This window comes from Dipodascopsis tothii (genome assembly GCF_038497935.1).
Source record: "Dipodascopsis tothii strain CBS 759.85 unplaced genomic scaffold V1510scaffold_13, whole genome shotgun sequence".
In the NCBI taxonomy this organism is placed as follows: Eukaryota; Fungi; Ascomycota; class Lipomycetes; order Lipomycetales; family Lipomycetaceae; genus Neoaidaea; species Neoaidaea tothii.
The window spans coordinates 65,649-88,703 of NW_027117997.1; the positions used below are offsets into that span (position 1 = coordinate 65,649).

Consider the following 23,055-nt stretch of genomic DNA (forward strand, 5'->3'; position numbering starts at 1 on the left):
CCGGCTGGCCGTGTCGTGCTGGCGGCCGGGACACCAGGGCGGGACATCCCGGGAGGGTCGCGTCAGGGCGGGCACATGCCGGCCGCCCGCCAACGGGAGGGGAGGGGGTCGTTGCGGCGGCTGCGGCCGCGGTCCTATGGCCGCTGGCCGCCGGCCATCTACTCTCGGGCTGTCTGCCCGCCGTCGTAACAGTGGCGACGCCGCAGCTGCAGTCTTCGGCGCCCGTCGCCCGCCGTCGTCTTGTCGGCCGAACGCGTCGGCTCGTGCTCCCCGTGACGGCGGCTCCTTCAAGTAGCTTGTCCAACCTGGCCACAGTCCGGCCACCGGACCAGTGGCCCGGCCTCTGGCCAGCGCTTGCCGAGGGCCAGCCAGCCGCCAAGTCCAAGAAGCCGGATCCAGGGCCCCAGGCGCCGCCCTGGCGCCCGGCAGCGCCGCCGCGGCCAGCGCCGCCGCAGCCGCCGCGTCACACGCGGCGCCGCTTCCCACGCGGTTGTACCCGTGCAGGCGCGCACACGGGTCGCAGCGACCCGCCCCACTGATCCATCTATCTGAGACACAGCGTAATGGTGCATGCGCGCTAATGCGGTCGACCGCCCCCCTTGGCCGCCGTTAGCGCCCTTCCAGGTCTGGCAAGCTGACGGCCATGTTTCCCAATCCGCACGGCTGGACGCAGGCGGCTGCAAGATCTGAGATTGCGGCGGGCGCGGAACGTGACACAGGCATGACGTCAGGGCTGTAACCGAGAACGCTAATCGGCCGGCGACGACACGAATAGCAGGCGTTACCCGGCAGCAGACCCCCTTCTTCTCGCGCGGTCGTCCTCACCGCGCCCGCAGACGGCCACGACAGGCCAGCAGCTCGATACAGGCCCCGGCCGGTGGATTCAGCACGGCAGCAGGCCGTAGACTCATTACCCGCTGCGCTGGCGCGCGCAGGCGCAGTGTTTGCGGAACGGCGCGCACGCGCGACGGCCACGACGACGGCCACGACGGTGACGGCCGGCGCGGTCGGCATTGAGGGCCGGCCGGCGGACGGCGCGGACGGCGCGGGCGGCGCGCCCGGCGCCGACACGATTTTCTCGCTCGCGGCCGAGCTCGACAGCGAGCCCGAGCGGGCGTGGTGGCCGGGCCGGCTCGCGCGGGGCCTGGCCAGCCCGCCGGCGGGCGACGGCCGCGAGCGCAAGACGAACGGAACACACGACACGGTGCCGCACGGCGCGCCGTGTGGCACGTCGTACGGCACATCGTACGGCGCGGCCTACGGCGCCTCGTACGGCACCGGCGGGCTCCCGAACGGGCTCGCCAACGGGCCGAACGGGCTGCCGAACGGGCCGCCCAGTGGCGCCAGCGCCCCGCCGAGCGGCCAGGCGAGCCCGGCCGCGCCGGACGCGGCCTGCGCGTACGCCTGCGGCAACGGCAAGTGGGCGTACACCGGCGCGGACGCGCCGCCGCCGCGGTGGACGTCGCCGGCCGGCGGCCTGACGCCGACGCGGTCGATCGCGGACCTGCCACCGAACGTACTCGACGTGATCTTCGACTACATCACGTCGGACCTGTTTGACGCGCAGAAGCACCTGCTGCTGCCGCTGCTGCAGACGTGCCAGAAGCTGGCGTGCCAGGTCAACCGGTACCTCTACACGTCGATCGATATCTCGTCGCTCGAGCGGTTCGACATGCTCGTCTCGGCGCTGCTGACGTCGCCCATGTCGCTCGCGCCGCACGTCAAGCACCTGCGGTACGTCTCGCCGGGCGAGTTCACGCCGCTGTCGCCCTCGGGCTACCTCCCGGCCGACACGGGGCCGATCCTGGCCCACCTGCCGACGATCCTGCACATCTGCCCGAACCTCGAGTCGCTGTCGCTCGAGAACATGAACGACCTCAGCCTGCGCGACTGGCAGCACCTCTTCCCCGAGAGCGCGGCGGCCATCAAGAACATCAAGTACTTCAGCTTCTCGTACTACACCGGCTGGCGTCGCGGGCGCAACTTCTCGCGCGTGTGGTGGAACATTGTCGCGCGGTTCACGTCGCTGAAGCACATCCGCGTGGCCGACTGCATCATCGACTCGATCGCGCTCGTCCGGCGGCCGGACATGCGCCACCGCCCGGGCACCCCGCCGACGGCCATGCCCGTGCTGCCCTCGGTCGAGCACCTCGAGCTTGAGAACATCTGCTGGTGCATCGAGGACATGGAGCTCTTTGCGCCGGTCCTGCCCAACACGACCACGCTCGAGCTCAAGGTCATCAAGATCTTCCCGGCGTGCACGACCGCGTACCACCCGCTGCCGCTCATGTTCAAGAAGCTGCAGTCGCTGGTCATGGACTGCCCGTCGCGCATACTCTCGAACGATCACCACATCTGCGACGTCATCGCACCGCCTCTGCGCCGCTCGCTCAAGTCCATCACCATCTACGGCGGTTGCTCGCTCTGCTCCGAGTTCTTCGACGACCTCGAGCCCGAGACCCTGCTCATCTCGCTCACCCAGCTCCGCGTCTGCAACGGTTACGAGAACCTGCGCCAGCTCAACCAGTCCGTGCTCGACTTTGTCGGCACGTACCGGCCCAAGCTTAAGCGCGTCGTCATCGCCGCGCCCAGTCTGTCGCTTGTCGACAAGAACAAGAAGAGCCACGGCGGCGTGGCCGACATTGGTCGCAAGAACTCGTGGATCCTGGCCGATCTCGATTTCGTTGCGCCCGAGCGCCCGCCGGGGCAGCTCCGCCGCGAGCAGATACTCGGCATATCCGACTACCGACTGCTCGAGCTTGAGCAGACATACCACGAAGACGAGCTCCAGGCCGCGTGTTGCGCCGACAACGAAGTTTTTGCCTGAGCCGTCTGTACAGAGACCGCATGCCACATTGTACATCCCCGACCCGCCACGTTGGGTCCAGGCGTTATGACCTTGCTAGTCAATGATTTTCATTTCAAACGAAACGCCGCAGATCGGCCAGCGTAGAAGCGGTTGGGACGCCGGCGCCGCCGGGAGTGTGCTGAGGTAGCTGCCGTTTGAGCAGAGCCGAGAAGAGCGACATGCTGGCGACGGTGCGGCTATAAGCCGCACGGCGTGCGGCTTACTACCCGAAGGGCACCGCCGCGCGGAGTCGCAACCCGTACGGTAGCGCGCAGGCCTCCCGTGGCACCTGTCGAGCCTAACGGCGGCGCGAACAGGTCAAAGTGCACCGGCAAATTCGGCCCAGGAACCGTGCGGCTATACGCCGCACGTCGTGCGGCTCATTGCGGAGCGCAAGCTGGATCAGCTGCCGCCGGCGTGTCACGGCCCAGCCTCGGCGCCAACCAGGCGGTCCGCTCCGGCGGGTTGCACAGATCAAGCAAGCCGCACGCTGTGCGGCGCCAAGAGCGCGGCCGGCACGCCCGTGCGCCGCACGCGCTGCGGCTGTCCCAGCGCCGCACGCGCTGCGGCTGCCGTCCACTTCCCACACGGCTCCCACCGAAAATTCTACACCACGGCGATCAGCATCAGCCAGCGCACAGCCGGCGATCGGCACAGGAAGAGATGCGCAGCGAGTCGTCGCAGGTGCGCACGCGCGCAGACATCAGCGCGGCGCTGCTGGAGGTGCTGGCCGGCAAAGACAACGGGCTGGCGCCGCCGGCGGCGGTAGCGCTGCGGAAGAGCGCCGAGCCTGTGGCAGAGCCCGCGGCCGACGAGAGCGAGTCCGAGTCGGACAGCACGAGCGTGGCCAGCACGGCGGGCGAGGCGCCGACCATGGCGGAGCAGAAGCGGGCGCGGCGGCGCGAGAAACGGCTACAGAGCATGGCGGACCCGCGCAACCCGCGCAACCAGCCAGCGCCGGCGCGGCCGGCCGGCGTGGACCGCGCGCCGTTCTGGTTCGAGCGGTACTTCTGGTTCGTGTCGAGCGACGGGTACCTGGTGGTGGGCGGACGCTACGCGCACCAGTCGCGGACGCTGTTGACGGAGCATTTCGACGAACACGACGTGTTTGTGTACTCCGACCACGACCTGTCGACGCCGGTGGTGGTCAAGAACCACGTGCGGACGGGTGGCGACGTCGTCGTTCCGTCGTCGACGCTGGCGCAGGCGGCGACGCTGAGCCTGGCGTCGACGGATGTGTGGTCGCGAGGCGCGTTTTCCGAGACCTGGTACGCGCGCCACGAGCATGTGCGCGTGCAGTTTCACGAGCATGTGCGGCCCGGGGCGGCCGGCGGCCCGGGGACGGTGGCGTCGTCGATCACGACGGCCAAACGGCCGGACTTTGTGCGGCTCGAGGAGCTGAACGTGTCTGTGCTGGCGATTGACGTGGCCGAGGAGGCGCGCGTGGTGATTCCGCCGGTGGGCGCGCCGGGGATGGCCCTGGGCATCGGCGTCGTGTTTCTGGTCGACGAGGAGAGCGCGGCGCGGCGGGCGCGGCTGCGGGGGGAGGGCGTGGCCGAGCCCGAGCCCGAGCCCGAGCCCGAGCCCGAGCCCGATCTCGAGCCCGAGCTCGGGCCCGAGGCCGCCGACGACGACGTCTCGGACGAGTCCGACGCCGAGTCCGACGCCGGCTCGGACGCCGAGTCCGACGAGTCCGACGACGCCTCCGTCGGCTCCGCCGACGTCTCGGCCGACTCGCCCGTCCCCGTCCGCCTTCCTCGCGGCAAGAAGTCCAAGCTCAAGAAGATCTCGACAAAATACCGCGAGCAGGACGACGAGGAGCGCGAGCTGCGCATGCAGCTCCTCGCCTCGGCCAGCGCGGCGCCGCAGCCGTCGGCCGAAGAGGTCGCCGCCCGGCAGCAGGCCCAGCGCGAGCTGGACGTCCGCGCCGACCAGCAGCACGAGCAGGCCCGGCTGCAGCTGCTGCGCCGCAAGGAGGCCACCGAGCTCCAGCGCGTGCCGCTCGGCGCCGTCGAGGGCGGCCGGCCCGAGTTCGAGGGCGAAACCCACCCGGACAAGTTCCCGGTGGGCCGGCTGGTGCCCGATCCCGGCCGCCAGGACACGCTCGAGGCCGCGCTGGTCGTGTGCGCGCCGTGGACGGCCCTGCCGCGCTTCCGCTACAAGATCCGGCTGGTGCCGGGCCTGGTCAAGCGGTCCAAGGCGATGAAGAAGTGCGGCGCCAGCTTCCTGGACGCCGCCCGCCGCGACGCAGGCCCCGCCCGGCCGGGCCCGCCGCCCGCCGCCGGCGCGCCGCGCGAGCTCGCGCTGCTGGCCGACCCCGGCGCCGACGGCTACGGCCTCGACTACGTGACGCCCGTCCCGCCCACGCGGCTGCGCGCGATCGTGCCCGAGCCGGCCAAGGCCAAGGCCGCCAAAAAGCCCGCCAAGCCCGCCGGCAAGGCCAAGGCCAAGCCGGCCAAGGGCCGCCGTCGCGGCGACGACTCGGACGACGACCGCAAAGGCCGCAAGCCAAAGGGCAAGCGCAAGTGATGTACATATACTAAAGACTGTTCTTGAGCCGCTCCGCAAAGCGCTCCTTCGCCAACTGGTACGCGCTTTTGAGCTGCGGTCAGCGCGGCCGCGGCCCCACTTACTCCCTGCTCGCTCAGGTCGAGCCGGCCGGGCGTGTCGTGCGTCAGCGGGCGCGAAACGCGGCCCGCAATGGCCTCGGCGTCCGTCTCGATGATGATCCTGTCGTCAGCGCCGCCAGCCGCGCACCCACCCGTCGTCCACGGTCTCGTCGATCGCCAGCGCGACCAGGTCGTAGCCATCCACAATCGTCCGGCGGTCCACCGCGTGTTTGAGCAGGATATCAAGCGCGTCGCGCAGCGCCACCACGGTCAGGTACAGCAGCGACTCGTTTGCGTCGCCCGCGCCCACCACGTACAGCACCACGTCCACGATCTCCTTGTAGACCACGACCGAGCCGTCGTAGAGCAAGATGTCGGTGGCCTGCTTGCGCGTTTTGGCAAAGAGGCCCTTCTCGAAGGCACGCTGGGCGTCGCGCGACGCGGCCGCGCGGCCGCCCGCGGGGCCGTGCGGCGGCCCGTAGTACTGGCTGAACACGCGCTTGCCGTTGCTGTCGAGCACGAGCACGGCCTGGACCGTGTACAGGCTGAGCGCGGCCATGGTGTTGCGGGGTTTGGTGGGAACAGAAAGCGCGATCGGCCGTGCCGCACCTGCAGTTGCGCTTGCGATCGACACGCACCCGAAGGCAGAGCAGGTACGAGACACGGGCGGCCGCGGCGGCGGCGGCGGCCGCAGGCGGCGGCCGCGGCCGCCGTGGATGGCCGCCGCCCGCGATGGCCGGCGCCGGCGCGCGGACACGCGCGCGGACGGGCCGCCGCGCCGCACGAGCCGCACGAGCCGCACGATCCGCTGACCCCAGTCATCCGCCATCCGCGCCCATGCCATCCGAAGACACGGCCAGAACGCCGGACGGCGGCCGGCCGCGCGGCATCCTCAAGAACGCGCCGTCGCCGGACGCGTACGTGCACGCGCCGGCCGAGATCGACCGGTCGGTCGTGCAGGCCAATACCGAGACAAACGCGGCCATGGGCGGCCCTGCGTCGACGCGGGTGCACGCCGGCACGCCCGACGAGGCCGCGGACGCGGCCGGCTCGGCGTCGCCGGCGCCGGCGCAGCCCGAGCGGCCGGCGTCGGCCGGCTCGGCCAAGCGCAAGCTCGCCGAGTCCGCGTCGCCGTCGCCCCGGCTCAAGTGGGACGAGGCCAACCTCTACAAGACGGAGCAGGAGCGCACGGCGACGATGAAGATCACCGAGCCCAAGACGCCGTACACGCGGTTCGCGGACCTGCCGCCGGAGGAGGAGGACGAGCTCGAAGGGCTGCCCGGCCTCGACCTGGGCCAGGCCGAGGACACGTACACGGTCGACTACGCGCCGGCCGAGCACCACGTGCAGCTCGCGGCCGAGCCCGAGCCCGAGCCGGACGCCGAGCCGGACGAGGAGCGCCACCGGCGGTTCCAGGAGCTGCGCAAGCGCCACTACGAGATGAAGGAGGCCATCCAGCTGGGCCACACGCTCACCGACGACGAGATTGAGTCCGAGTAATACATTAGCTACCAGCTCCCGCCCCGGCCGTTCTTGCCGTTGTCGTCCTTTTTGTCCTTGTCGTCCTTGGGCTCGTCCTGCCACCACCACTTGCCGGGCGGGCCGGGCGGGCCCCAGCCCGTGCGGCGGGCCTGGTCCCAGAACGTGCCCATGACCTTGTCCATGCGGTCCCAGAGCGAGCGCGCCTCGTCGCTGTACGACTTGTCGCCGCGCAGGACGGCGTCGATCAGCTTCTGGATGTCCTGGAACGACTTGGGCTCGGACCCGGGCGCGGGCCGCGGCACGCGCCCGTTGACCTTGTCCCAGAGCGACTGGAGGACGTCGTCGTCGCTGTCGGGCTCGGCGTCCGACTCGACCGACGACCCGTCGTCGTAGAACCGCCGGACCTTCTTCTTGGTCGTGCGCGTGCCGTCGGGGTTGATCTGGACCGACGTGGAGTACTGCGTGGCGATCTCCTTGGCGCCGTCGCGGGGGGCCGGGCTGGCCTTGGCCTGGGCCTCGGCGGGCTCGTCGCCGTCGACGCCGGAGCACCGCCACGAGCCGTCGTTGCCGACCTCGACCCGGCCGTTGCGCTCCATGCAGCGCATGAGGTCGGTGAGGCTGGGGAAGCGCGCGAGGCCGGGGAAGCCGGGGATCGACGGGCCGGCCGGGGCGGCCGGCGTGGCCGCGGCGGCGGGCGCGGGCGCCGCGGGCGCCTCCTCCTCGGCCTCGGACGCCGCGCGGCGGCCCTCCGCGGACTTCCACGCCAGGTAGTCGTCGTACCGGTCAAAGAGACGCATCTTGCTGGCGTCGTCGCCAAAATCAAACCCGCCGTGCTCGTCCGGGACCAGGCAGCGCCACACGCCAAAGCTGTCCCAGACGCCGCGGCCGCTCTTGCTGCGGCAGAGCTCGAACTGGCGCAGGCTGGGCACCGGGTGCGCCCACTCCTCGAAGTGTGGCCGGCCGCGCCGGCCCGAGCCGCCGGGAGCGCCGGTGGCGGCCGGCGACGGCGCCGGAGCCGGAACGTCCGCCGGGCCGTCCGCCGGCGCGCCCGCCGCGTCCGCGCGCTTGGCCGTCTCGGCCTCTGGCGCGGCTCCCCGCTCGGTGCGCTCCACGCGCTCCATGCGCTCCGCGCGCGCCTCGTCGTACGGCCGCTCGTAGTGGTCCCAGACCTTGTGGCGCGGCGCCGAATGCTTCATGGCCTGGTCGCGCTTGAGCGTGCGCCACCACTCGAGCACGCCGTCAAGCGCAGCCACACCCGCCGGCATCGCCGCCGACTCGGTCGCCGACTCCGAGCGCGCATAGAAGCCCGGCAGAAACGCCTGGACGGGGTGGTAGAGGTGGTTGACGTGGTCGGAGAAAAACAGGCGGCGGTACCGCTTCTGCAGGTGGTTGTCGTCTGCCGTCAGCGCGTGGCGGCTTGCCAGCGCCTCGGACTCGCGCTTGGCCAGCCGGAACGGCGTGAGCACGTCCTGGCCGGTCTCGATCTCGTGCTGGCGGCGCTCAAACTCCTCGAGCGACATCTTGCGTACTTTGCTGCGGCCGCGGCCACGCGAGCTGCCGGCCGATCCAGGGGTGTAGGCTGGTGCGCCGGATAGCGACGGCTCGTCAGGCGACGGCCGGTACGGATACGCGCGAGAGGAAACGGCCTGTTCTGGCCGCGGGTTGTCGTCGTGGTGGGCGAAGTCTGTCGAAAAACTAGGGCGAGGTGGGAGATCTGTGGTTGCCGTGGCAACAGGAGCATCCGTTGCCGAGGCAACGCCGGCCGGCGGCCGGCCTCCAGGGCTCGGGCCGGCGCCGCTGCTGTCGCGCTCGAAGCGCATTGCGCGCGCTGCAGGCGCTCGCCTGGACTGCTCGGGCTTGCTCGGGCTTGCTCGGGCCCGCTCTCGGCGTGCTCCGGACGCGCGATCGGCGCTCGGCGCAGATCGCTCGCGGTCTCGGACGGGGCTCAGGCGCGCGGGCTCGGGGCTCGGGCGGACTGGGCTTGACAGGGGCTCCGCGGGTGCTGGTCGGGCACCCGGCGGGCGCTGCTAATTTATAAGCGAATGCAGACAACAACGGCGGCGACGGCGGCGCCCGCCGCGCGGCGGACCCGAGCTGGCCCACGCCCCAGCCGCCGGCGCCGTGCCTTCAGGGCCCGGCAGGCCGCCCGGGCCCGCTGCCACCGGCGCGCGCCCGCGCGACGCGCCCTCGCCCGCGCGCTGGGCGACGGCCGCTGGCCGCGGCGGCGCCGCGCCGGCGCCGGCGGACGAGTCGGGGCGTGACACGCGGGGCCACATGGCCGTCGTTGTCACGCCTCCCGCACCACCCGTCCCCGCATTCTGGCGTTAGTGTTTAATTTGGCAGGCGCGCCGTGGCGCAGTCCTGGATCAGGCGCGGTCGGCGCGGTCGCCGGAGCGCGCGCCACAGCGGCTGCCTGCCCGGGCTAGCGCGCGGGCGGTCCGCAGCGCTAGCGGCGTGGCGCGATGGCGATGTTTACCATTAGCGATGTGCCGGGTCACCGCGCCGTGATACCGTCCCAGATGACGCCCGCCGGCATATGCGGGGACCGCCATTGGCGGCGGGGACCGTCTTCCGGCGTCGGCTGGCGACGCTCCCGACGGCCACGCTGTCACCTGTGACCGGCCACGCCACGTCGGGGACGCCCGGCGGCGGGCGCCGGCACGGGACCCACCGGTGCGCGTCCGGCAGACGGCCGGGCCGGGTCGGACGCGCACGGACGGCGGCGGCCGGTCGGGCTCGCGTGCGCCTGATCTGCGCCGGCCGCGCGGGGCCGCGCGGAGCCGCCCGGCGGCCGCCGCCGGGCGGTGCAGCGGCTCGCGGCGGGCACTGCCGGCGGCCAGCCGCGGCCTGCGTGGCCGGGTGGCTCGCCGTCCGACGGCCTGCGCCGGCTGCGTGCGCCGGTGTCTGCCCGGCGCGCGCACGGCGGACACGCCCGCCGCCGGGTAGAGCCCGGGCCCACCGCCGCGCCAGAACATATCCGCTCCGTCGGATACGTGCTCCCGGCCGCCACGGCGGGTGTGCGCCGCGCCACTGTGGCGCGTGGCCTGACCCGTGGCGTGAGCGCGGGAGGCCCGCGCCACCACGGCCACCGCGACCCCCGCCCCAGCCACCGCCCGCACCGCGTCACGTAACCCTAAAACCCTACGTTGCGGCCGCACTATAAATGTCCCGACGCAAATTTCTTGCTCACCAAATAACCGCCGTTATTTATGTCGCACTTGACAGTCCAGCTACCCACTCGTCCTGGACGAGCAGACGTTGCGGTTTGACCACTGCCTCGTCTGATTGGATATCTGGGATTCCATTTAAAGTTGCGCAGAAGAACGGGCTTTTTAAGAACTCGTCTGGATTTTCATGATAGATGGGTGTCAGAGAAGTTCGACATTCCTGTAGATCCGCGGGCGGCCCTGTGGCTTGCCTAAGCGGTCCGCCGCCCTGTGTTCGCGCAGTGCTGTGTTCGCGCAGCGCTGTGTTCGCGCAGCGCCGCTGCGGGTGGCGATGTGTGGCGCACGTCGGTTGCGCTTGGCTATCCCACCGGCCGGCCGGCCACAAGTGTCTCGATCACCCAGTCGCGATCCACCACGCGAACGCTGCCGGCCAGCGACTGCACAGCCTGCTTGCCCAGACCCTCGTCCGCATAGACATAGTCCCACGCCGGACGCGTGTCGCGCGCCTCCCAGGGCGTCGCGCCTGGCAGCGCCACCGTGCGCGCGTCCGCGTCCGCGCACACCAGCGCGCCGGGCGGCTGCGCCACAAGCTCGTCCAGCGCGTCTAGATCCGGCGCCACAGCCAGCACGTCCGGCCCCATCATCGACAGCAGGCCGACCACCGGCAGCCTGTCGTCCAGGCTGCGGCCCTCGAGGGCCACCAGCACCCGGCGCCCGAGCAGCAGCCGCACGCGCCGCGCGTAGAGCTCGTAAACCGACCAGCCGCGGTCGAGGCCGAGCTCAAACATGCCCACGTCCATCCGCCTGACCATGCCGCCTATCAGGCTCGACCGGCCCGACGGCAGCACGTACTCGCGCCAGCGCTCGAGCGAGCCCCGCGCCGCTGACTCGAGCACAAACTCGGGCCAGAGGCACGGCAGGCCCAGCGCCAGCGCCTGCATGTACTTGATCCGCTGCGAGTATCCATCCGAGATCACGCACGCGAACTTGAGCCCGTTCATGCGCTCGCGCACCGGATGCAGCCGCCCGCGCTCGTCCGTGGCAAAGAGCTCGCCGAGGCCGTTGTCGAGAAACTCGCCGCCGCCGGCGACGACCCGGGCCCGCACGGTGTCGCGCAGCCGCGCCCGCCCGTCGAACCCGGACGCGGCAAAGGCCATGCCCGCAAAGAGCCCGGACGTGCGCTCGCGCGTCGGCGACCGCACGGGCGCCGCCGCGTCCGCGTCCGGCGATGGCAGTGGCCGCCGGGTCGGCGTTGTGGCCACCGCCGGCACCGCCACGCCCAGGTCTGTGGCTGGAAACTTGCCGATGTTGGTCGCGGGTACGACCAGCTCGGCCACCAGACAGCGCTCCACGGCGGCAATGGCCGGCCGCCGCCGGCCGCGCGTCGGCTTGGCGGCCAGCACAGCCGTGTCGTTGCCGTAGACGCACGTCTTGGTGCCGTTGCCAACGCGTTCAGCGCCCACAATCGTGAACTGGCGCGTCCGCAGGCCCGGCCGGTTCACGCGCACAATCGCGCCTGTGCGCAGCTCCAGCGCCCGCAGCTGCCGGTACTTGACCGCACGCACGTACTCGTTCTCGTCGTCGTCGAAGCGGACCGTCACCGGCACCTCGTCGCGGTCGGCGACCGTCGCCAGTTGCGCCCGTACCCGGTCGTAGTCCACGACCCGCGCCGGGTAGTACGAAACGGTATTCTCGCCGTACCACGGCGCCAGCACGCGGTCGGGCGCGGGCTGCCCCGGCCGCGTGCGTTTGGGCGTCACGGCCAGCGCGTCGCTGTCGGCGCGGCGCTTGGCGGGCCGCGCGCGGTCGGCCGGATCCACCGCGTCGATGTCCTCGACCTCGGTGTCGCCCGGGTCGGGTCCGGGCGGACCCGACCCGCTCTTGATCGGCGAGATCCCGGCCACTGCCACCGTCGGCGACTGCAGCCGGACCGGCGGCGACCGCAGCCGCGGCACGGCCGCCGGCGTCGACCGCGCCCGTGTCGAATACCGCGCGCCGGCCGGCGTGTCTCCGGCCGTGCGAGCGCGCGCGGCCAGCCGCGGCGCGACAGCGGGCACGTCCGGCGACCCGTCCGAGGCCTCGACCTCGACCTCGAACCGGGCCGGCGACGACGGCGCGGACGACGACGGCGACGCGGACGCGTAGTCGATGACCTGCGTGCGGTCCTCGTAGGTCGTGTCGCCCTCGGCCGGCCCGTCCCCGGACGGCCGCGCGGTCGACAACGACGAGTACTCGGGCGACGACGCCGCCACGGCGCCGTCACCGTCGCCGGCCGCCGGCGACGACGCGTCCGACAGCTTGAGGGACGACGGCGCCGGCTGCGAGTCGCGCACCATCAGCATGTTCTGTGTCGGGTCGTCGTTGATCTTCTGGGTCGGCATCTCGGCGAAGGGCACGTCGCGCGGCTCGCGCCGCGCGCGCACCGTCTCGGGCACCTGGAGCTCGACCGCGCGGCCCGGCGTGCGCCGCGGCGGCCGCAGGGCGCGCTCGAGCACGTCGGCGGCGGCCGGCGCGCCGCGACGGTCCGCAATTGGCGAGAACATGTCGTCGGGCTGCGTGCGCAGGCCGCGCAGCCCTCGCAGCCGGTTCCGCCGCTCCTGCGACTCGGCCTGCGACACGTACGTGCCCGGCCGCTGCGAGCGCACCTTGAGCGGGCTCGTGTCCGGTGCCGAGCGCATGTCACTGCCCGGCGTCATCTTGAAGAGCTGGCTCAGGTCCGGCAGCATCGGCGTCTGGATCTCGGCCGGCCGCGCAGCGACAACGACCGGCGACGACACGACCCGGAACGCCGGCCGCCGGCCGGTCCATCCGTCGGGCGTGTCCTGCGAGATGTCGAGAATGCTGTCGTCCTCGGACGGCGGCAGGACGGCCGACAGCGACCGCGCCGGCCGCACGTTCTCCTGGCTGGGCGAGATCTCGTAGGCTTGCGTCGACGCAAGGGCGAGCCGGTGCCCGTCGTCGGACCCGGGCGCGTGCACGTCGATGGACGCGTGCGGGTTGGCGTCCGGCGAGCGGGCGCCGGCACCGTCCGGGCCGCCAGGCCGAGCCGTCCGGCTGCCCGGTCGTCCGCCGCTGTCGCTGTGCCCGAGCACGAACGTGTCGAGGCCGTCGTGACCGTTGCCGGAGCCGTCGACCACGCGACTGTCGCCGGGCTGCGGTCAGATCGCCCCAGGGACCACGTACCTCGCTCTCGGCGTATCCCCGGCGGAGCATGGCCATGCCGGAGTCGTCGAGGGTGTCGTCCATGGCGCGGAGGAAGGCGCGGGTTGGGTTTAGATCTACGCGCAGACTGGCGTCCGCACTATGATGGAAACGTCTAATCGATTTCTAGAGCAATCGGGCGCCAGGCGGCTGCAGCCCGGCGCAGGCCGCCGGGGCGCCGCACGACGTGCGGCTCGACTAACGCAGGGGTGCGCGCCGCGTGCATATAGCCGCAGCGGGCGCTCCCGCCACCGCGCCGCACGCCGTGCGGCGCGAGCCGCGCGGCGTGCGGCTCAGCGCTGCCTGTCTCGCGCGGCGCGGGCGCGCTCACGCCGCCACCCGCGACCCCAGCATCACGCTCACGCGCGCCCGCGGCACCGTCCGCTCGTGCGTCCCCCACTCGCGATCCGGGTCGTCGTACTCGACGTCGTCCGTCACGCTCACCACGTCCGTTTCGACCGTGGTCATGTAGCCCAGGTCGTCGAAGCGCAGGCCCAGCGCCAGCGTCTTCTGCACGGCCTTGCCGGCGCCGACCAGCACCAGCTTGGCCGGGCCATTCTTGGCGTGCAGTGTCTCGGCCTCGCGCCGCGCCCGCTTCAGCAGCGAGATGAACGGCGACCGCGAGAGCACTCGGAACTCGTTCGATGCCCGCGGCTCGGCCACCTGGCGCTTGTGTAGCGTGCCTGCGGTCAGCGAGCCTCTGGCGACCAGTTACCTGCTATCCGTGCGTGCGGCTCGCGTCTGCGGCCGCGGCGGGGCGCCGCGGCCGCAGCCGCCGCGGGCCCAGGCGCGGCCACGGCGGTTTCCGCAGCTGCAGGCACCGGCACGGCCTCCACGGCCTCTGTGCCTGCCGGCGCGGCACCGACGCTATCCCGCGCGTCGCCCCCCACCGTGTCACTCGGTCCCGCCCGCTCTGTCGTCCTTGGCGCGGCTTTCTTCGCCGCACCCGATCCCGCCGTTTTCGACCGTTTCTGCGCACCGGCGCCGGCGCCGGTCGCGCTGCGCGCGCGCTTGCGTCCGTCGGACCCCCGCGCGCCGCCGTGCGCACTCTGGCTGCGTTCTGCCCGCATCTGCGCGCACAATCCGTGGATTTGTGCTCCGATCCGGCCCCTAGACTGCCGTTGAAATTTTCGTGCACTACGCCGTCTCAGAACATCACGAGAATTTAGGCCGGCGAGCACGCAGACTCCCAGATCTCCAGGCGGCACACACCATCCATCTCGCAACACGGCGATTCCTTTCGAGATGACACCCGCGCCTACCAAGCCATCGGCAGCGACCGCAGAGGAAGACATGGACAGTGAGTGGACGCGTGGGGCGCGATTGGCAGCGCGCAGGAGGCCGCGCGTGGCGGCGGACGCGGGCCCGGGCGACCAGGCGCGGCGCGGCCGCGGCCGTGGCGGGCCAGACGCGGCGGCTGCGGCTCGGGCCGAGCCGCGCACGCGTGCGCCAGCGCGTGGCCCACCGCGCGAGCAGCGCTGACGGCCAGTGGACGAGCAGGAGCGGATCGCGGAGGAGAACATGGTCACGGAAAAGCTGATCAACGAGGGTAAGCAGTCCCGCGGACGCGCTGACGGCAGAATACAAGATCTGGAAGAAGAACTCGCCGTTCATGTATGACCTCGTGATCTCGTCGGCGCTCGAGTGGCCGACGCTGACGACGCAATGGTTCCCCGACAAGGAGACGTAGGTGGCCGCGCGGGCGCGCTGACAGCAGGCACCAGGGCAAAGGGTACTCGACGCACCGGCTGCTGGTGGGCACGCACACGTCCGGCAACGACCAGAACTACGTGCAGATCGCGCACGTCGACCTGCCGAACCTGGACGAGTCGCTCGACCTGCGCCAGTACGACGAGGACAAGGAGGAAATCGGCGGGCACAAGGCGTCCGAGTCGCGCGTGCGCGTCGTGCAGCGCATCGACCACGAGGGCGAGGTCAACCGCGCGCGGTACATGCCACAGAACCCGGACATGATCGCGACGATGTCGGTCTCGGGCGACGCGCTCGTGTTTGACCGGACCAAGCACTCGCTGCAGCCGACGGGCGTGTGCAAGCCCGAGATCCGGCTGTCGGGCCACAAGAAGGAGGGCTACGGTCTCTCGTGGAACGCGCACAAGCAGGGCTTCCTGCTGACGGGCTCGGAGGACACCACGGTCGCGCTGTGGGACATCAACGGCTACCAGAAGTCGGCCAGCCGGCTGGCGCCCACCGAGACGTTCACGACGCACACGGCGATCGTGAACGACGTCGCGTGGCACCACCAGCACGACTCGATCTTCGGCTCGGTCTCGGACGACCTCACGCTGCAGATCCACGACACGCGCACGAACGCGGCCGCGCCGATGCAGAAGGTGCTCGCGCACGCCGAGGCCGTCAACGCGCTCTCGTTCAACTCGTCGTCCGAGTTCATCCTGGCGACGGCCTCGGCCGACCAGACCATCGCGCTGTGGGACCTGCGCAAGCTCTCGGTGTGCCTGCACAAGCTTGCCGGCCACAACGACGACGTCACCTGCGTGCAGTGGTCGCCGCACGACGAGACCATCCTGGCCTCGGCCTCGCACGACCGCCGCGTCATCATCTGGGACATCTCGCGCATCGGCAAGGAGCAGACGCCGGAGGACGCCGAGGACGGCCCGCCCGAGCTGCTCTTCATGCACGGCGGCCACACCAACCGCATCAGCGACTTTTCCTGGAACCCGTCCATGCCGTGGGTGCTGGCCTCGGCCGCCGAGGACAACCTGCTGCAGGTCTGGCGCCCGGCGGACGCCATCGTCGGCGTCGACGACAAGGACGTCTCGCCGCAGGAGCTCGAGTGACGCGTTTTGTATAGATAGTGTATTGAATTGCTTTTCCGCCGCACCGCGCGCGGCGCGCGCCGCACTGGACGCGGCTCAGGGCTAGGGCCCGCGCATATGTCGCCGCGCGCGCCGCCTCTCCGTCCCCATCAGCATGTCTCAACATCCAGCGTGGTTGGCGGCTCTTCTCGAGCCGCCGACGGTCAAGTATGTTGCCGGCGCACCGGGTGCTGATGCCAGGAAACCGATCGCGGGCATCCCTGATCCCGCGGGGTTCGCCAAGGACGTTGCCGTCTCGACCAAGGTACGGTCCTATGCACCGCCGCTGACCCCAGAAACAATCCCGCGACGTGGCCGGTCCCTCGCCTCAGCAGAACGATCAGCTCAAGGTCAAGGTACGTCCACGCGCGCTCGCTCTGACCCGCAGAAAGCCTGGGAGGTTGCCATGGGTCCGTCCAAGTCCCTGCCCATGAACGCCATCATGAGCTACTTCTCGGGCTCTTCGCTTCAGATCTTCTCGCTCACCATGACCTTCATGCTATTCTCGGCCCCTGTCAAGGCGATCTTCAGCGTCAACCCGATGTTCGCGCGGTTTCAGTCCGAGACTAACTCGGCCGAGATTCTCAAGGCCAAGCTGGTGTTTATTTTGCTCAACCTGCTGACCATTGGCGTTGGCATCTGGAAGATGGGCACCATGGGCGTGCTGCCGACCAAGCGCAGCGACTGGCTGGCCTGGGAATCCGAGGTGCCGAGCCTCGAGACCGCCGGTTTTGTACTATAGAATGCACTGGTTTAGAATCTGTGTCACAGCGCCTAGAGGTTTTCCGGGGGCCCATGGCGGCCCATCAGACCTGGCGAACGGCCAGCAAGTAGTCTAAGTAGCCCTGTAGCCACGGCCGCCCGACAGATGCTGTCTGACGCCTTGCGCTGGTTGTGCACGATCGCACCACCGGCGTGAGCTGGGATTTGCTAAACTACAGATTTTGTCCACACGAACATCACAACACAGTCGGCGACTCTTGCATCCACCACCGCCACAATGGCCAAGACCATGAGCCCCAAGACTTTGTGGTAAGTGGCCTTTGAGGGTGCGCTGACAGCAGGACCGGCTGGGCTATCACGGGTGTCGCCGGGCTGACGATCTACCTGGTTGCCCGAACGTACGTGGTTTTGCCTACGGACTCACTGACGACAGCCATTTGCGCGCCAAGAAGCAGGAGATCTTTCTGGCTGAGAAAAGAGGTATGCCTACGGCCGGAATTTGCTGACGCCAGAACGGCTTCGCCGCCTGGAAGAGGCCGGGACCGCCGGAAAGTCGTCGGCGTAGGGTCGGCGTAGGCGCTGTCGGACGCGACCGCTGGTGTGCCGGACACGGCACGGAGCGGCGGATGCGGCCGGCGCGTGGCGGGCGTGCGCAGGCAGCTACCGAGGGGGCGGCGTGTGCCGGGCGGCGACCGAGAGGGGCTGCGATGGGGAGCGCCGGGAGACAGGCCGAGGGTTCGCAAGCCGCACGGAGTGCGGCGCATATTGAGCCGCACCGCATGCGGCTCAAGCCGCACCGCCGCAACGCAACCCTCGGGTGCTGCCGGCTCGGGTACTCCCGGCTGTCATCGTCAGGCTACCTTGGCGCACATGCACCTTGGTGTCTGGCAACAAAAGCCGCACCTTGGTGTGCTTGTGCTGTCGGCAGCCGGCGCAAGCCACACTACAATCACGCCACTGCATGTACATACAGCTCATCGCACCACGTGTGAATAAGAGTGTCTATTAAAAAAAATGCCTAACCAAACCAATCCCAAACTCCATCGATAACATGTGCTCGTGGGCGCAGCTCACGGCATGTCGGCACCAGCCGATCCAACAGTAGACAGGGTCCACCCAGCGCCCGCGCGGCGTGTGGCCGGGGCGCTGTGACAGCCAAGCGATCACATCGCGATCGCGGCAAGTCTGTCGGGACTCCAGAGAGCCGAGCGCGATCCGCTCAGTGCGGGGCGCAGTAGGCGGTACCGGCCGGGCGCGAAGTCGTCAGCGACGACTTGGCCGGCATCAGGAAGGGCAGAGTCAGGCCCGCGGCGACGTAGGAGATCATAACGTAGCTGACGCGCGAGCTGGCCGTCGGCGCAGCACGGGTCGAGAAGGTTCGCGAGGCAAAGGCGGAGATCATTGTGTATGCTCGAGAGAAACAAGGCAGATGTGAATGCCGTCGAGAGTGCTGGCCGGCGGTATTTATGTCTGGCCAGCGCGTTGCGTGATCCGCACCGCCTCGCACTGTGTGGCTGGAAACACGCAACATTTGACTAATTTCGCGCGCCACGCCAGCCAATAGGAGCCCCCCTAATTGTAAGCTTGTCACTGACGCAGTGGCGTCTGCATGCCTGGCCAATCGCGACTCGCCTAATTGTCAGCGCGTGACGCAGCCCGCTGCCAGCAGGCCTCCGCCGCCCAAAAGCCTGCAGCCGTCGCCCGGAGGCCCGTTGGCGAGCGTGGGCGCCGGGTGACCGTGAGTCGCACCGCCACACCAAAAATAATCGCCTGATAATCTTATCAGATCGAGAAATGTGATAATCTTGGTACTTGGATCGCGCTAGCCCCAATCCAGCAGTCGCCGCTCCGACCGGTGACGGCCGCTTGGCGCCCAAACTGCCGCGCGCGTTCTGGACCCTGTCGGGCGCGTAGATCACAGCCGCGGCCGGCCGGCCGCGGCCGGCCAAGCCTGAGCCCACTTTAGGTTTGCGCAGCCTGCCTCGCCAGCGCGACACGTCGGCTCAGTACGCGCAAGCGATGGTGCCGTTTATTAGGCTATCTAGAGGCCGCCGGCGCCGATTGCGGCTCCACGACGGTGGCACGCCGTGGCGGCGCCGGACGGCACCAATTGCGTGGTCGCACGTGCCGTGCCGGTCTGGTCGCGTGCGCTCAGAACGCGTCGCGCCCGTACTTGACGCAATACATTCCCAGCGCTTTGACCGTAAACAGGTACTTGTAGTTCGGGTACTCGATCGCGCAGCTGTGGTTGAACACGCCCTCGATGCCCTCGCCGCCTAGCCACGAGCCGTCGGCCTGCTGGCGCTCCATGACCACTGCCAAACCGCGCCGGATCAGGTCGCGGTCGGGGTAGTCGGCGTTGAGCAGCGCAATACACGCCCAAGCGGTCTGCACAACCTGGGACTCGCGCGGCACGTAGGTCATGAGCTCGCACGACCGGAAGCTCTCGCCCCAGCCGCCGTCGTCGTTCTGGTGCGCGACCAGGAACGCGCACAGCCGCCGGACGACCTCTGAGTTGGTGAAAGTCTCGCCTTGGAAAGACAGCGCCTCAGACGCAAACATGGTCGCGTACGTGTAGCACACACCCCACGAGCCGTACCAACCGCCGGTCGGCAGCTGTTGGCTCTTGATGAAATCGACCGCGCGCGCGATGGCGCGTTTGACTTCCGGCCGCCGGTACGAGTACGTGTCGCGGAAGTGCGACAGCCCGATAACGACTGAGTCCGAGCACTCGACGTACGGGTACTCGACCATGATGTTCGAGAAGATCTCGGCCGCGTTGAGGTACTCCATGAGCGGCGTCGCGCGGATGAGCTCGTAAGACGCGAAGCTGCCGGGCGTGTACCGCTCGTTCTGCATGCTCAACAGGACGTCCACGGGCGCGTGCAGGCGCTCTTCGGGAATCCGTCGGCGTACGCCCGGCACGGCCTGCGCCATGATCACCGCCTTCAGCGCCTCAGCCGTGCAGTCCGAGACAACGTAGCCCTGGTCCTTGGTCGAGAACGGCCAGCAGCCCTTGCGCGGTGCGCGGTAAGAGTTCGGCACGCAGTCCTCGGTGAACTGGCAGTGGTCAAAGAAGCCCAGCGCGCGCTCGATCATGGGCTTGAACTCGGGCGTCCCGGCCACGCCCATCATGCACGTCGTCTGCACAACAAAGCTCGTGTCCCAAGCCTGCACACCGTTCGTGCCGTTCGTGACCATGCCCTCCGGACACATCGACTGGAAGTCTTGCAGCCGGTCAAGCTGCTTGCGGAACTCCCACGAGTCACGGCCCTTGGTCTGGCTAAGTACGACCAGCGAAAACACGACCGAGACCGGGCCGATGCCGAGAAAGTCGGTGTTGTAGTTCTCCTTGAGGACCTGGTCCAGCACGCACGCGTTGGCGCGCTTGCGCAGCCACTCCGGCCGCACCCATCGCTCGTACCGGCGCAGCACGGCGTTGGCCGCGTTGAGCAGCATCGAATGCGGGTAGTAGAGGTCGACCGGAGAGACGTTGTCGCAGTGCCGCGAAAAGTCGATGGACGCGTACGGCTGGACGTAGAGCTCCTCGCGCAGCGACTCGATCAGCGGCGTCAGCTTGACCTGGAATCGCTCGAGCGCGAGCCACGATATCGGCAGGTAGACCATGCGTGTGTGCGCCCACCAGCGGCCGGGATGGATCGGCAGCCACTCGGGCAGCATCCAAAACTCGGCTGGCGACGGGTTGACGCCCTCCCAGCCGTACAGGTTGAGCACGGCCAGCCAGGCCTTGCCCCAGTGCGGCGCCCGCAGCGCGCCACCGTTGCGGTGGAGCGTCGCGCGCGCGCGCGCGGCGACAGGGTGGTCCGGGTCCATGCCGAGGAGCCGCAGGGCGACGTAGTTGAGCGCGGTACCGAAGACCGTGCTCTTGTCCTCCATGTGCAGGCCCCAGCCGCCGTCGACGTCGTGCGCCAGGTTCACCAGCCCGCGCGTCATCTCGACCCGCCACTCCTCAGGAAACGGCTCGCCCGAGGCGTAGTACGCGATGACAAAACCGGGCAGGAGAAACATCGGGCCCGTGTAGCGGCAGATCCAGAACCCGTCCGAGGTCTGCATCTCACGCAGGAACCGCAGCCCCTTGAGCGCGGCCTCCCACGGGGTCTTGGCCGGCGGCGTCTCGGGTAGGCCCTGGGGTCAGTGCTGGACCGCGCCGGACTTACTGTCGGGAGCCCGAGCTCCTGCTTCTCGAGCGCGTTCTGCGGCCATTTGTCGGCTTCGGCCGCAGATCGTAGGTACTTCCAGTAGAAGCGGCCGACCTTGTCGGTGACCACGCGCCAGCGCGAGCGATCCGTGCGCGGCAGACCCGCGCGCTCTGACTTCAACTCGTGCTCGGCCATTGCGGTTCCGGGGCGGGAGCGCGGGGAGAAGTCGTACGACTTGAGCCGCACACCGGCCGGGTAATTTTGCAGGCGGCCGCCGCCGCGCGTCGTGCGGCGTGGGGCACATCCGCGCGGCGTCGTGGCGCTTGCGACCGCAGCTGCGCCGCACGTGTGCCCGACCGCCGCCGAAAATAAAAAATTTCGGCCTGCGCTCGCCGACCGACACAGACAACGGAAATCATGCTGACGTGGACGAGCAGGCTGACACGGCCGGCGCGGCAATTGGCCGTCGGCCACATGTTTGCGCGGTCATTTGTGCGCCTGGAGGAGGGCGTGCGCGCGCCGACCGCCGCGGAAGTGGCCAAGCGCGCGCTGCAGCAGCGCGAGACTGACCGAGTCAATGGCCCGTCGAACGAGATGCTGGCGGCGTGGACCAAGATCACGGGCGGCGACGCCGCCCTGGCGCTGCCGAGCGAGCTGCTGCAGCAGGTCTTCACACACAAGAGCTACAAGCACGGCTTCCTGCCGTACAACGAGAGGCTGTCGACGCTCGGTAAGTGGACGTGGTGGGCGCGCTGACGGAAGGACGCAAGCTCTTCTACCTGCACACGGCTCTGTATACGGTCAACTACCCGAACGCGAACCCGACGGCGATTGCGGGCAAGAACGTGGATGTGCTGAACACGACTGCGGCGGTGAACCTGCTGCGCCGCAACGAGGTTGTGGCTCGGTTCGCGCGCGCGAACGGCTTTTTGCCGGCCGTGCGGTGGCGCAAGGTGGCTGAGGTATGTTTTCGTGCGACTGCGCTGACCCCAGGACGCTGCCCGCTCGGGCGAGACGACTGTGCTGGCGCACACGATCTTCGCGGCCGTCGGCGCTGTGGCGCTGCACCTTGGCGGCCCGGCTGCCGAGAAGCTGTGCGTGGAGCACATGCTGACGCGGCCGGACGGCCTGATTGCGCAGGCGGCCTCGCGCTGAGGCGTGTATACATGTATATAGCAACATTTTACCAGAGGACGGCTGTGCGGCATGGCGTGGCTATGATGTGGCGCTGCGGAGAGCCAGCAGTAGCTGTACAGATAGGCTGGGCCACGAGGTTACACCGGGCACGCACGGTCACATGCCGCGGTGCGGTTATATGCTGGTGTGCAAGCTTTATGTGCATACGGCATGTGGCCTGCGGTAGCGGCCTACGGTTGGCGTGCGGCTTTGTATTCGAGGCTCAGCGTGGCTATATGACTGCAGCTCCGCGCGGCTATATGAACCAGCTGTGCGGCTATATGCAGCCGCAACACGGCGCGCCGCAGCGCCCATGCCGCAGCGGCCAATGCCACCGCGGAGCATACTCGGCGTGCGGCTATATGCACCGCACGCTCTGCGGCTATATGGTGCGGCTATATGCATCCCGTAGTACCTTCTCTCAACGCCGTCTCCAATCGCCCGCCGAGCCCGGTCCGCCGTCGTCCTCCACCCTCCCAGCGATCCCAAGCCGTTGTCGCTGTCGTTGACGTGCCGCGTAGCGAGCTGGTGACGACACGAAAACCACGCGCCTCGACAAAATAAACAAACACCGACTCGTCCGGCCATCGCGCACACCATGATGGACGATCTGGCCGACGATGCCTACGGCAACTCGTACCACTCGCTGGCCGACTCGACCAAGTCGACGACGTACCGCTGGATGGCCGACACGCCGCACGGATTGAACAACCCGGCCGAGCTGAGCCGTTTGACTGTGGACGAAGGTACGACCCAAACACAACGCCAGCGCTCTGGGAACAGCCGCCAGGCTCCAGTCTGCTCTCGCTGCCTGCCGGTAGGCTGACGCTAACGGACAGACCTCGTCGGGCGGTA

At 69.5% G+C, this 23,055-nt stretch overlaps 12 protein-coding genes across 12 annotated transcripts; 7 read left to right on the forward strand and 5 right to left on the reverse strand.

Moving 5' to 3' along the window:
* Positions 1–1,197: 1,197 nt before the first annotated feature.
* On the forward strand, positions 1,198–2,931 carry V1510DRAFT_416133 (uncharacterized protein). The gene has a single exon (XM_066933704.1). The coding sequence runs from the start codon at positions 1,673–1,675 to the stop codon at positions 2,825–2,827; it is 1,155 nt and encodes a 384-aa protein (XP_066789157.1). The 5' UTR covers positions 1,198–1,672; the 3' UTR covers positions 2,828–2,931.
* A 503-nt stretch (positions 2,932–3,434) lies between these two features.
* Positions 3,435–5,522, forward strand: V1510DRAFT_119868 (uncharacterized protein). The gene has a single exon (XM_066930265.1). The coding sequence runs from the start codon at positions 3,512–3,514 to the stop codon at positions 5,375–5,377; it is 1,866 nt and encodes a 621-aa protein (XP_066789158.1). The 5' UTR covers positions 3,435–3,511; the 3' UTR covers positions 5,378–5,522.
* V1510DRAFT_416139 (Longin-like domain-containing protein) lies at positions 5,365–6,146 on the reverse strand. Its single transcript, XM_066933705.1, has 3 exons — positions 5,610–6,146; positions 5,482–5,578; positions 5,365–5,450 (listed from the first exon to the last, which is right to left on the reverse strand). The coding sequence occupies exons 1-3, from the start codon at positions 6,014–6,016 to the stop codon at positions 5,388–5,390; spliced, it is 567 nt and encodes a 188-aa protein (XP_066789159.1). The 5' UTR covers positions 6,017–6,146; the 3' UTR covers positions 5,365–5,387.
* Positions 6,013–7,300, forward strand: V1510DRAFT_416140 (uncharacterized protein). The gene is made up of 2 exons (XM_066933706.1): positions 6,013–6,110; positions 6,276–7,300. The coding sequence occupies exon 2, from the start codon at positions 6,295–6,297 to the stop codon at positions 6,955–6,957; it is 663 nt and encodes a 220-aa protein (XP_066789160.1). The 5' UTR covers positions 6,013–6,110; positions 6,276–6,294; the 3' UTR covers positions 6,958–7,300.
* On the reverse strand, positions 6,928–9,045 carry V1510DRAFT_416145 (uncharacterized protein). Its single transcript, XM_066933707.1, has one exon. The coding sequence runs from the start codon at positions 8,757–8,759 to the stop codon at positions 6,966–6,968; it is 1,794 nt and encodes a 597-aa protein (XP_066789161.1). The 5' UTR covers positions 8,760–9,045; the 3' UTR covers positions 6,928–6,965.
* A 1,094-nt stretch (positions 9,046–10,139) lies between these two features.
* V1510DRAFT_429946 (uncharacterized protein) lies at positions 10,140–13,414 on the reverse strand. The gene is made up of 2 exons (XM_066935340.1): positions 13,290–13,414; positions 10,140–13,258 (listed from the first exon to the last, which is right to left on the reverse strand). Exons 1-2 carry the CDS (start codon positions 13,350–13,352, stop codon positions 10,466–10,468), a joined length of 2,856 nt encoding a protein of 951 aa, XP_066789162.1. The 5' UTR covers positions 13,353–13,414; the 3' UTR covers positions 10,140–10,465.
* Positions 13,415–13,634: 220 nt separating this feature from the next.
* On the reverse strand, positions 13,635–14,526 carry V1510DRAFT_402830 (uncharacterized protein; the record flags this gene model as incomplete). Its single annotated transcript, XM_066932124.1, has 2 exons — positions 13,635–13,990; positions 14,520–14,526. The coding sequence occupies 2 exons, from the start codon at positions 14,524–14,526 to the stop codon at positions 13,635–13,637; spliced, it is 363 nt and encodes a 120-aa protein (XP_066789163.1).
* V1510DRAFT_393740 (WD40-repeat-containing domain protein) lies at positions 14,124–16,192 on the forward strand. The gene is made up of 4 exons (XM_066931832.1): positions 14,124–14,607; positions 14,797–14,856; positions 14,888–14,993; positions 15,025–16,192. The coding sequence occupies exons 1-4, from the start codon at positions 14,553–14,555 to the stop codon at positions 16,121–16,123; spliced, it is 1,320 nt and encodes a 439-aa protein (XP_066789164.1). The 5' UTR covers positions 14,124–14,552; the 3' UTR covers positions 16,124–16,192.
* Positions 16,193–16,250: 58 nt separating this feature from the next.
* V1510DRAFT_416156 (uncharacterized protein) lies at positions 16,251–16,906 on the forward strand. Its single transcript, XM_066933708.1, has 4 exons — positions 16,251–16,309; positions 16,343–16,406; positions 16,438–16,497; positions 16,530–16,906. Exons 1-4 carry the CDS (start codon positions 16,257–16,259, stop codon positions 16,881–16,883), a joined length of 531 nt encoding a protein of 176 aa, XP_066789165.1. The 5' UTR covers positions 16,251–16,256; the 3' UTR covers positions 16,884–16,906.
* Positions 16,907–17,141: 235 nt separating this feature from the next.
* V1510DRAFT_402833 (uncharacterized protein) lies at positions 17,142–17,429 on the forward strand (the record flags this gene model as incomplete). Its single annotated transcript, XM_066932125.1, has 4 exons — positions 17,142–17,173; positions 17,206–17,262; positions 17,298–17,344; positions 17,377–17,429. 4 exons carry the CDS (start codon positions 17,142–17,144, stop codon positions 17,427–17,429), a joined length of 189 nt encoding a protein of 62 aa, XP_066789166.1.
* Positions 17,430–18,826: 1,397 nt separating this feature from the next.
* Positions 18,827–21,219, reverse strand: V1510DRAFT_445046 (terpenoid cyclases/protein prenyltransferase alpha-alpha toroid; the record flags this gene model as incomplete). The annotated part of the gene is made up of 2 exons (XM_066935694.1): positions 18,827–21,010; positions 21,043–21,219. 2 exons carry the CDS (start codon positions 21,217–21,219, stop codon positions 19,016–19,018), a joined length of 2,172 nt encoding a protein of 723 aa, XP_066789167.1. The 3' UTR covers positions 18,827–19,015.
* Positions 21,220–21,618: 399 nt separating this feature from the next.
* On the forward strand, positions 21,619–22,179 carry V1510DRAFT_364585 (mitochondrial 54S ribosomal protein mL57; the record flags this gene model as incomplete). The annotated part of the gene is made up of 3 exons (XM_066931195.1): positions 21,619–21,754; positions 21,787–21,986; positions 22,018–22,179. The coding sequence occupies 3 exons, from the start codon at positions 21,619–21,621 to the stop codon at positions 22,177–22,179; spliced, it is 498 nt and encodes a 165-aa protein (XP_066789168.1).
* Positions 22,180–23,055: the final 876 nt, after the last annotated feature.